Here is a 12,649-nt window from a genome sequence, read left to right on the forward strand (position 1 = left end):
AAGAACAGTGCACTTGAGCTATCATCTGTAATGAAGACACTCTCTTCTTTACAAGTAGGATAAGTCAGGAAAATGGCAGGCCCCCTGTCCCTGGGTAAGGACAGTGCTCTGGCTCCTCTAGTTTCCGTTTCTCCTGCAGTTTTACTGCCGTACACCCCACACTCAGATCTTACTGAGTGGTGTGGCCAGCAACCTTTCTTGGTCCTTTTCAGCATCTGGGTTGCCAGACTATAATGTAACACATGTGTCTTTTGCACACAGCCTTCTCTTTTGCCCCAAACAGTCTGAGCTTTGCAATGCCCCAATATAAGGAGAAAGGCTTTCTGAAGCAAATGGAACCTTTAAGTCCAGTGGAAACTCGTTGCCACTCACGAGCCTTTCACGACCCAGGATACACTGAGGTTTGGGGTTGTCTTGAAGCAATGCTTGGCCTTGGTCTTGCAGTGAGCTCTCCAGTCTGAGACGATCAGCAGGGGCCTCTGGGCCCAGTTTGTTTTTCTGGACACACTTCACGGGTACTTTAAGTTGCCAGGCTGGTTTTAGCACAATGCGCTGTGATCGTAATGAATATGCTGCAGCCCATGGAAGAAACTGGTCCATGTTGGTCTGGTGGGCTTTCTCCAACTCCAGGAAATTACTTGGAATGAAGTAACTAAGGGCTTAGAGTGACATCAATGTCAAAGGAATCTCCCCACAATTCTGACAGGTAGCCAGTTTTCTGGATGCTTGGTGGACTTCCAGAGGTGTTCTTTGGTAACCACAGAGAATATTTTAGAAAACACAAAGCATACTTCCTGTTAGGGGAGAATTTACTTTTTCTAGTTAAGTTACTCAGGAAAATTGGGTTCATTGGTTCTGAGAGCTTCAAAAGGTTTTCTGGGGGCTGGCGAGATGGCTCAGTGGGTAAGAGCACTGATGGTTCTTCCGAAGGTCCTGCGTTCAAATCCCAGCAACCGCATGGTGGCTCACAAGCACCTGTAATGAGATCTGACACCCTCTTCTGGTGTGTCTGAAGACAGCTACAGTGTATTTACGTATAATAAAAAATAAATCTTTAAAAAGAAAAGGCTTTCTGAAACTGGTCAAGTATCATTTGGACACATGTACATGGATGAATATTAATGGGTGTGGCAACAATTGTTGAATATTTGCACTGTGAATATTAGTGGTATGGTAATAATGATCATGAACTAAGCATACTTTGTGTGCCAAGAACTTCAAAGATTTGATTTTATTATTCTTAATTATGTGTTTTTCTGTGTGTGTGTGCGCGCGCATAAGAATGTGGTGACTGCAGAGGCTGAACAAGAGCATTGGGTTCCTGGAGCTGGAGTTATAGACAGTTGTGAGCAGCCTGGTATCAGTGCTTAGAACAAAATTCTAGTCTTACACAAGAGCAGGGCACACTCTTAGCTACTGAGTCATCTCTCCTGATTGAGTTCTTAAAATACTACATCTTTGCCCCCTCACAGCAGTTCCATGACACTGAGACAAGAAGTCACATGCCTTCGGTGATGCATGGTCTCAGAACCCTGACAGCCTACACAGCCCTGCCCATCCGTCTAAGATGACAACCTTCCACTTTGGTCCACAGCAACAAAAACTATTGGAAATTATAGCCCCTGCTTGTGACATGTATGTGCGTGGCAAGACAGGTGGTGTCAGGAATAAATGCAGAAGTGAGGAGAAAGACTCAGGATGAGGCACACCCTCCTCTCAGCCTCCCTCCTCCACAGTTCCTGGCACACACACTTGGCGCGCTCGGGCCACTGAGAGACGAGCTGAACTAATGGATAATTGCTGCTTTATGGATGGCAATTAGAATTATGCAGATCTCAGCAATTTCTTCTAGTCTTCTCGACTCAAAATGCAAATAGCATTCAGTGGGGAATTCTGGAGTGACTGTTACAACAGCGCAGTTAGACTTCTATATAGAATCCAAGGACTCGCTGGAGCTGGACCGGAGACAGGGGAGCTTCCAGAGCAGTTCAGTCTTTACTTTCAGAAAATGGCCAGCAGAAACCCACAGAAGTGAAGTGACTCATCACAGGAAATGGACTTAAACACAGCCAACAAAACAAAGCCAATCTGAGCTACAGAAGACATGGAGGCAAGGCAAGGAAGTGGTTGCGTACAGAGCTGCAGACCCAAAGAAAAATACATCAATAGCGGCTCAGTTTCCCCAACTGTGAATGGGACTAAAGATGCCGTGTTTTCTAGTTACAATATTTGTTGTATTAAAAAAAATATCTACATTAGTGGGCTGGAGAGGGATGGCTCGGTGGGTAAAGTGCTGGCTGTGTAAGCATGAAGGTCAGAAGTCGGATCCCCGGAACCAGTGTGAGAAGCTGAGTGTGGTGGGGTAGCGATGGGATCTGGTGTAAGGTGAAGAGCTCTCAGGCTGGGTTAGGAGGAAGAGAAGGGCATCCCCAGAGCCCACTGAGCAGCTGGTCAAATCAATGAGCTCAGCTTCAGTGAGAGACTTTGTCTCACAAACAAATCCGTGGAGAGAAATAGAGGATTTCCAACATCAACTTCTGGACCACCCAACACACAGGCACCCTCACACCAGACACAGACCCCTACTCTGTCGCCAAAGTTGTCATTTGGTCTTTAAGCCCTGTAGGCATCTCAAATGAAGCCTCAGCCTTGCCAACATCCTACCCCGATAACAGAAGCACCTTCGTAATTTCTACCAAAGTCCTAGCCTTTCTTTAAGTGTGAAGGCCAGCGGTATTCTACAGCCCCACATTCCCATGCAGGCACAGTGCAGAGTGCCTTACCGCCTCTCCCCACTTCTGCCTTTACCTTTTGCAACTGCTCAAAAATATACGACAGGGTCCTTGGGATGATGCCTCTGTCACTGTAGCGCTCTGCGCCGCCTGTGATGGTGAATGTCTTGCCACTGCCCGTCTGCCCATATGCGAAGATGGTGCCATTGTAACCTGCCAAGGTACTGCAAAAAAAAAATGGCAGAGCTTTAACGGATTAGTGAACACCTACATTGGTACTAGGTACTCAAAATCGAAGAGTAACCTTATAAACACTACTGAAATATGCTCAAAAGATATTTACAGAATATTTATGTGACAATTCAGCTAGAATTTTGTGTGCTTGCACATGCCTGTGCCTGTGTACCTATGGAGAGCAAAGGTCAACACGGTGCATCCTCCTAGATCCCTGTCCACCATTATTTTTGGAGACAGCGTCTCCCGCTGAACTTGGAGCTCACTAATGAACGGAATTGGCCAGACAATGAGCTCCAGGGACCCTCCTGTCTCCACATCCCTTGCTCGTGCTTCTGGGCTCAGCGTTTACACAGATGCTGGAGATCACACTCAGGTCCTCAGGTTCCAGTAACAAGCGCTTTACCTGCCGAGTCACTTCCCTGACCTGCGGACCAGTTTTTAAGCCAGGAATCTTAGGCTATCAATGACTTTCTCTAAAGAAGGACACGCCACTGAAATGGAGTCCAGCATCTTAAGGTTTTACTATACTAAAAGTATGATTTCAGGGAAATACTTCTGATATGGCAAGGGGGTCTGGTTTAGTTACCCTCTGTGCAACTCCCATGATGAATATTTGTACTGGTAGCCACCCATACATTACTAGTACAGTGGTTTTGGTTTTACAGCTCTATTCCTTGCGATTTACTTCTTTACGAAATTTGGACAACAGAAAGTCCTCGGGAACCCCCTCCCCCATCCTCCTTGAAATCACTTTCTTTTTTGATGGAAGATGCTGGCCCAGGTATGTTATTTCTGCCCAGCATGGAATCCTATGAGTTGACAGTGGTCTTAAGAAGTCTTCAAACCACCACCTATAGCATGGCCATTTAACAGTGTGTTCTGCATAATGTGGGCTTTGAAGAGAGTAGACCTTTTATCTATGCTACACAGAACAGTAAACTCTTGCAGTTTTGCTGTCTCTTTGCTGCACGTTGCTCCTTGATCTCCAAGATGTTTCCATCAAACCAGCTGCCATGATGTCAGCTAATGGGACCCATGTTCCTAGTGGGTTTTAAGTGGATGGCTCCTCTGAGATTGCTGTTCATCATTTGTATAGGGAATCCTGCTCTTCCCTGGCTGCTGATATTCTGCCAATAGTTCAGTCCAGAGCTTACTCTGCTTTTGACTATGATGAGTTCGCCTGTCCTCAGAGTGGTCCCAAGAGAAAACAGGTGTTGCCTAGAGTTTATTCTGAAGAAGTCAGTTAAGCCCTTAGCATCTTATACAGCTAGAAACCTCACAACTGTGTGTTTCCTCAAGGTGCTTCGCACTGTGCAGAGTGTGAGTGTGGCTTACAAAACAGACAGACTTAGTACAGGGAGTGGGGAAAGCCTCACAACTTTGAGGGTCAACATTCTGCTTTCAAGAAGGTGGCTCATGTTGCCACCTGTGTCTTTACGCTGGAACTGTCTGATGTTGACATTCTCAGCCTGTAAGAGAGTGTGAGTACCATGATGCATAGAGTTGGTTTGTTATTGAGTCTTTTCCACCAATGGACTCAGTCACCAAGGAGACAAAGATGCCTCATTGGAGTATCATTTGGATGTCGATTGTTTCTTGCCACAGATGTGCTGAGTAAATGGGGTCAACAATTTTAAGCAGCAGACTTCAAACGTTGCACCGACTGTTGACAGAAAGAAGTGCTGAAATTTATGAGGCTTTATCAGTTGCAAAAAGCAAAGGATCTGAGCACAAATTAGCATTTCCATTTTAACCCAGACACAACCTACGCAGAGCAATGACTGAGGGTGAGCCATGGGTCCTCACTGAACAGTCATCTGATCTTTGTGTACCAAAAATCTCATCTCACACAGTCACCTGTCTGTCTGCTCTAATATGTGTTTCCTTACCATGGTCTGCTGTGGTCCACCTACTCCCATCAGCTACAGAGGCCTGCACATCGCACTGCACCAGTGAAAGCCTAACAAAGGAACAATGGCAAATGTTGTCCATTTCCTTTATCTAGAAGCTCCTCTTCCTAAATCAACCTCTTTTCTGTGCACATCCCAGGCATTCTGACATGCGATTCTAGTCTCATCTGTCCCCAGAAAAGATACAAGTTGAAAATAAAGAGAGTGACGGTGATGTTACCGTCCTTTAACCTCCATCTGTCCATCTGTCCATTTGTCCACAAGAGCAAAGACTTCATACCCAAAGTGCCAAGGTCCACTTTGTCATTACTCTGAGAGCTATCTCAACCTGACCAACAGCTCAAGTAGTGCTTTAAAAAAAAATCTCAAAACAGCAGGCTTCAATGGCATTCCAACTTCAGAAGTCCTAGCCCTTTCCCCCAGCTCCAAGGAAGACTTTAAAACCAATATGCCTGGAGGTGTGGGAGCCATAAACCTCACTTCCCAGCCACTGCTGAAGAAGCAGGGTGGATCTGGAACCCCTCACAAGCCTCCCCAGTCTGATCTTTCCTCAGCTGCCAGCAAAGCTCTGCTGAGACAGCAGAGTGCGTGTCTTCTGACTCAAAGCCCTCATGGCGAGCGTTCTGGCTGCAGGCAAATATTTGACATCTAAGTCATCCAACATGGTAATAGCAGTGAGATGAGCTTAAATGTGGTCACGTGTTCATAAAGGCTGTTGATGATGACAACAAGATACTTTGGAAAAACCCTTGACACCTCCAGGGTACTAGAAGGCCATTCTTAGGAAAGGACTTGAGAAGGACCTGTTATCTCCCGTAGGATTGGCCTTGAGTCTCTGTACAAGAAGTAAATGGCAGTTAAGGGAGAGATGTAAAATCCCAAATATTGAAGGTGTGTCTCTACACATAGATGCTCCTGTGGCAACCAGGAGAGATTTGTTTAAGCCATTTAAGGAAAACTTCACACAACAGAGAGCTGACTTCTCTAATTGGGCAGGGGCTACATGCATTAGTCACTTTTCTGTTTCTATGATTAAGGAAAAAAAACCACACTGACCAAGATAACTACACAGAAGGAAGAGGTTTTTTTTTGGGGGGGGGGGGAATAACAGTTTCAGAAGGAAGAGCCCATCAAGGCCAAGAGTCATGGCAGCAGACATCATGGCCAGAGCTGAGGGGCTCACATCCTCGACTGAATGCATGAAGCAGAGAACCTCAGGGAAGTAGGGTGATGCTTGCAACCCTGAAGTCCTACCCTCAGTGACTTGTTCCCTTCAACAGGGCCACCCCTAAACCTTCCCACAGAGCAGCACCATCTATATACAGACCAAGTGTTCAAACACTGGAACCCATGGGGGCGTATGATATTTAAATCACCACACTGAACGGAGCTGAAAGACAATTTAAGGGAGCTCTGTGAGGGGTACTGTTGGTAAGAACACCTTCCATTGTAGATATGGGGACCTGAGTTTCAATTCCCAGCACTCACATAAAAAGCCAGTGTGGCTATGTGTGCACCTGCAACCCCAGCAAGTGGAAGGAGGCTAGAGTGTGTCAGAAGCTTGCTGGCCACCAGCCTAGCTCAGGGTTCAGCCAGAGAGTCTTTCCCTTGAGGGAGTAAGGCAGGGCATGATAGAAGGGACCACTAGACACCCTCCTCAGGCATAGGCTTCATGACTAAAGAAGAGGAAAAATATTGAAGATTTGAATTGTCCCCTTCCCCCCTCTGCCTCTGCCAGAATGGACATAGCTTTCATAAAACTTCTATTGAAATTAAGGGACATGTAATAGTCAAGACAATAAGGACAAATGTGAAAACTCCCACTTTCCACTCTCAGTTAACTGGAAGGCTAAAGTAACAAGGGCGGCAGAATACTGGAATACAGAGAACGATATGAAGTGGAACCAAATGCAGAGTCCAGAATCAGACCCTGCATATAGGTGTGTATGGTTGGCTAGCTGTGCATCAGTGATGTCCCTCAAGTTATAGTTGGTGCCTTTCCAACATCAGTGATGAGATTATTTAATGGAGGAGAGGATAAAGAACAATCAGGAAAAGGAACAAAATGGAACAAAAATACTAAACTTGCATATATGCACACGAACAGTGAGTGTGCATGAGTGGAGGCCGTGGGTGTGAGCACACAGAGCAGATGCACACAGAAATCTGAAGGGAACATCACATCCAATGGAGCTGCCAGATGGGGAACTGAACTTGGGTCTTCTCCAAGAGCAGTATAGTCTTAGCTGCTGAGACACCTCCCCAGTACCCCATTTTTCCAGATTGTCTACCTTGTAAGGAAATTGATGTCAAACCTACAAGCCACAGCACACTAGAAATTACATCACAGTTTCGAAAGTTGGAAAGTAGGGAACAGGATTACCCTACCCCCTTAAAGGGTAGTGGTGCTCCCTGATAAATCCGAGAAACTGAGTTCAATCCCTGGGATCCACATGAGAGAGATCTGACTTCTATGACCTACACACACACACATGCATAGTCACAAACACACATACTCAAAAACACACACATTCACACCCACAAGCGTACACACAAACACAGTCACACACACACAGAGTCACAAACACATACTCAGAAGCACGCACACACTCACACACAAACACAGTCACACACATACATACACACAAATAAAAAAAGGAAAGTAGGCACTGAATTTAAATATGAATTTAAATAGGTTTACATTCCTAATTCTGATGAATAAGCAAATAAGTCATCTCCATTCGCACATCCATATATTTAAAAGAATGCATTCAACTCTAAAGCCCAAGTTAGATGGAAGAAACCAGCCATAAAATGTCATATATTGTAAGACCTTGTCTATGCAAAATGTTTAGACAAGCAGATTCCAATCAGTAGGGAAAGTGGATGAGGGGCTGACACCAGCCGAATGGAAACAGAAAATAGGGAGCAAATGTTGCATACAGTCAAGGATTTCTTTGGGACTAACAAAAATGTCCTAAAGTTAATCAACGGTCATGGACGGCTGCATAGTTATTCTAAAAACTACTAAATTGTATTCATCAGCAAATTCTACTACATGCATTTATTTTGTGTGTCTGCACTTTTGTGTGCACTAGGGTATATGGGTGAAGGTCCAGAGTGGGTTCTCTCTACTATGTGGGTTCTGAGGATCAAACTTAGGCCCGTGGGCTCAGAAGCAAAAGCCTTTACCCAGTGAGCATACCTTACCAGATCCCTACATGATGTTTTAATAGGCATGTGAGTTAAATCACAAGGAAGCTGCTGATTCAATATAAAGAAGAAGAAGAATCTATAGGAGGTCTTAGTAACAAGGCATTTTCGCTGTCTTCCCTAGGTGTTTGTCCTAGATGGAGCACTGAGAAACAAGAGAGGCAGATTCTAGTAACTAAGCTAGCAGGATGGACATTTGTGATGATAGCTACCTCTCAACGGCCTAAAATCAACACTGCCGACCCTGCTGATCCTCGCAGCCAGGGACGTGGAAATCAATCCACCATTTCTAGAATGGCATGTGATGATCAGGTGAAATGTCTGTTGGAGAAAGCATCTTCCTTCCTTTGCAGAGCGCATCCTCCCCCTAGGAGCCTGAGTTCTTAAGACAAGATCTTTTGTCAGCACTTAACTTTTAAGATTTTCATGAATAACTTCAAAATAAAGCCTGTACCCTCTGGGAGACTCTAGACTGAAGTATGAATGGAAGATATCCTATGTTTCCATGCTAAAAAAATATAATTTGTTTCTCTTTAGCTTCTTCATTTGTATTATTTTTTGATTGGTTTAATGAAAATTCATATAAAAGTCATGTAGGTGTGAAGAAAATGAAACTTGGTGTGGTTTATGCTTGATAAAAAGTCTTAGTTTCCTCCTACACAATGACTACATAAAAGTAACCAAAAAAAAAATGACTCTTGTGCTGGACATGGAGACACAAGCTTTGAATTCCAGCACTGGGGAGGCGGCTGCAGTCCAATTTGTATGATTTACAACCAGTTTTGTCTACATACTCAAACTGTCTTTTAAAAAAATTGTAGTGATAATTTAACTCATTAAATAAAAGAGAATAATAATAATAGAATTAAATAATTCTAATCTTCACACTTTAATCATAGGAAAACAAAGAAGAGAGAGAAGAGAAAGAGAGGAGGAGGAGAAGGAGGAGGAGGGAGGTAGGGAGGGAGAAGAGGGAAAGAAGGAGGAGAGGGAGGAAAGGGAAGAAGGAAGGAGGGAAGGGAGGGAGGGAGGGAGGGAGGGAGGGAGGGAGGGAGGGAGGGAGGGAGGGAGGGAGGGAGGGAGGGAGGGAGGGAGGGGAGTTACAGAAATGGCTCAGTGGGTAAGAGCACAGGCTGTTCTTGGGGATGACCCACGTTCAGTTCCCAGAACCTCATAGGGGCTCACAAAACTAACTCCAGGTCTAGGAACCCTGAGGCTTCTTCCGACCTCTAAGGGCTCTTAAACATACATGATACAGCAAATGCAAGCACTCAGGTATGCACATGTACTCATAACACATATAATTTAAGAAAAAGAAACAGTAGCTGATATCATTAGAAGCCTGCTGGTTACTTTCCAGCCAACAGAACCACCCCCTCTAAAATTATTTCGGAGAAATACTCAAAACTATTTATTGAGCTGTTTGATTCAAGTTCATGCTGACCTCATACACTCAGGACCAGCTTCTACTTTGAGGGAAGGGGTGGCTGAAGTGGTACCCTAAAGAACGGTTAGCTATCTGTTGTTTCTTGAGATAATAACACATGTAGCCCAGGCTACGTAGCCAAGGTTGATCTTGAACTCCTGACCCTCCTGCTTTCATTACCCAAGTGCTGGGATTAGAAGTGTGCTCCATTACATCCAGCTTTGAAGGTTCTAACAACAGAGCTTGGCAGGTACAGCTAGCTGTGCAACACTTGTGGGTCTCCAGTCTTTGCTCATCTTCATCTCCCTGAGAGAGGCACGGCCAAACTACTCCTCCTGGTGTCCCTCTAGGTCCCTCCTGTTGACTCCAGCAGAGGCTGAGGCCTAGCTGTCTTTGCTAAGTTGTGTCACCACTGTTATTAACCCCACTCTACCAAACTGGATTGCTGGTGTATCCGTGAAGTGTTTGCCAGTGAATTGAGCTGCAGCTGCTAAACTGTGAACTGAACTGAGGATTTCCAGATAGCACAGATGGGAGTTGCTCTAAAGAACCTTTCTAAACAGGTCTAGCCCCCATCCCCTGGTGCTGTCCCCGAATCCTTTCTTTTCTATCACCTCTGGTGACAGGTTAAAACATTGAAGAACCATCATTAAAAATAATGTTTGGAAATAATTCAAGTTATTCTCCCCAACCCCAACTCCACCATCTGTAAGCACTACTGCTCCAAGAGGTCTGAGCATGCAAATCAGGCAAACCAGAATCACTCTCAAGTGGATTTCCAGGAAGAGAAGGGAAGAAGGAAGGAAATGAGCAGGAGAAGGAAGAGACACTTCTTGTAATGGAGTCAGTGGGTCACAGTTGTCATATGCCATATGCCCTGCCATTTGAATAAGGAAGCAATGGTCAGAGGTGTGGATAGGAAATAGCAGCTCTGTCAGGGTCCAATTCCAGCAACAAAGGCGTACCCTTTCACAGGGTTTTCTTCAGTGGTTTGTACTAACCCAGGTATAGGAGCCAAGAAACCCTCTATTACTGAGCTGGGTTTATTATTGCACAGCCCAGAGTGGCATGCAGAACAGTTCCTTCAGTGACTCTGTTGGGACCATAACATGAAAGTCCTTATGCTCACAGATCTCCAGAGAAACCAGAGACTACTGTTCCAATGGAAAAAAATTATAACCTGTTCTTCCATGCAGAAAGCTGGGAATTGGAGATGATTAATAGCCTGGTGACCTTCATTATCTGTTGGGCCAGACCATATAACCAGGTCCAGAGGTGGCTTCTACAACCAGGCCCAGAAGCTAATAATCCATATGGCCTCTACAATATCTGTATGTCTGAGACCAGGCCAGATCCTTCACTAGCCCTGAAGCTGACACAGGTGGCCTGTCGCTGGAACCCATCCTCTTGGAAGAAATGGCATGTACCCTGAGATGAGCTTCAATGTAGTTACACTTTCTTGTGCACTAAGGACTGTGTGACACTGGGAAACTTTCCCAGTTTGTCCTGTGTGTGCTGGGAATAAACTGCCTGGCTTCAGACTCCCCAGAGTCTTGGTCCAGGTTGATGATGTCAATCTGAACCTCACCACAGTTTGCTTCCCTGCCCTCCATGACCACCTGTAGGGTCTCCTTCACAACCCCAAGTGACATGGTGGCCCCAAGCTGGTCTTTTGCAATCCCTTTGTGTAGGACTCATGCTCTCTCGTTTGCCATGGTCTCTACCACTCACTAACGTCCTAGGACTCAGGTGTTTCCCAAGTATGTTACCTGACGAGACGTGATGGTGGGCCATGTCCATACACCATGACAGAGACAGTCACGGTCAGCACGGTACCGGTTATTCACACAGATCACTGAGGGTCCTACTGGACATTTGGTTTTCCCAGGGTCAAAGAAGCATGCCCTGGCAAGATCACTCTTGCCTTACCCAGAGCTTCACTTCAGTAAAGTGAAGTTAGAGCTAACTTGAACTGGCCCAGGTAATGATCTACTTTTTGGAAAGGGACAGCTGAGAAAAGACTATGCAGATTAGAAATGATTCATCGAGGGCTGTATGATGGCTCTGCCATTACCAGCACTGACTGCTCTTCTAGAGGTTCCTAGTTCAATTCCTAGAACACACACAGCAGCTCACAACTGTCTATAATTCCAGGTCTAGAGGATCCTATGCCTTTTTTTTCTTTTGCATCTCCAGGTACTGCATGAATATGGTAGATAAGACAAATACAGGTAAAATACTTATACATGTAATATTTTAAAGGGAATGAACATGTTAAAATATATTTTGTGAGAAAATAAAAAGCATATCTTTATGCTTCTGTGATCGCTACTCAAAACCTTTCATAATTTCCTGTGTACATATATATTATTGGCTAAGTTTAGGCAGTGTAGCCTTTAGCTTGGACAGTACAGTTTTTGTTTAACTCGGTCTGAGTACTCCCAAAGCAAGGACCTGCGCTCTCTGGCTGAAACACAGCTCCACCGATGCCCAGACTCCCATCGTTTGTGTATTTAATGTTAGCTGCCTGCCTCCAGTCATATGCTGAGTTTTTAATGCCTGAGTGACTCAGATAAATGCCACAAGAGTAGCAGTCTTTTTCAAAAATAGTTCAAAATAAACAAAGCCAAATTCCAGCATCTTCCAGGTTTTGAAATGTCACAAGTGACACCCTTATCCTGTCATCTGATCAGGAATGGGGAGGGAAACTTTCTTCCCATTGCTCATGGTTTATAAACTTTAAGCAAGACTGTTGGGTGTGCTGTTTCTCCTCAGCACAGGCAGGATCTCCACTCTTAGCTCCATCATGAAAACAGGGAGAGCAGTCTCTATCTGGAATGGCCTGTCAATTCTCTGCCTGATGTGCGGGGCCCGAGAGAAGGAAGGTGAAGAGAGTCTTTAGAGCTCAGATTTTCCCAGGCTTTGTTGACAGTCTTGTCACAAGTACTTCAAACTGGACTTAGTAATGAATCAAACATTATCCCAGGACACAATCCAAACAGTCTCTGCTAAAGAGTCCTGGAGATCTCAAGCCGTAAGTTGGTGGATCAGATACAGGGCACAGCGGTCTTTAGACGTGAGCGGTTTGTTTTCCCCAAGTCCCTGCAGAAAGTGCATTGCTCCAGTATTAA

At 45.0% G+C, this 12,649-nt stretch overlaps 1 protein-coding gene across 2 annotated transcripts in view; it reads right to left on the reverse strand.

Moving 5' to 3' along the window:
• Kif6 (kinesin family member 6) overlaps positions 1 to 12,649 on the reverse strand; it is a 291,775-nt gene that overhangs the window by 232,622 nt on the left and 46,504 nt on the right. For both annotated transcript variants that reach the window (XM_085832936.1, XM_021149143.3), the window contains exon 4: positions 2,809 to 2,956. In XM_085832936.1, the coding sequence (XP_085689062.1) occupies positions 2,809 to 2,956 (148 nt within the window). The remainder of the gene's footprint in view (positions 1 to 2,808; positions 2,957 to 12,649) is intronic.

The sequence above is a fragment of the Mus caroli genome, unplaced genomic scaffold (assembly GCF_978045245.1).
Source record: "Mus caroli unplaced genomic scaffold, Mus_caroli_1 scaffold_18, whole genome shotgun sequence".
Lineage (NCBI taxonomy): Eukaryota > Metazoa > Chordata > Mammalia > Rodentia > Muridae > Mus > Mus caroli.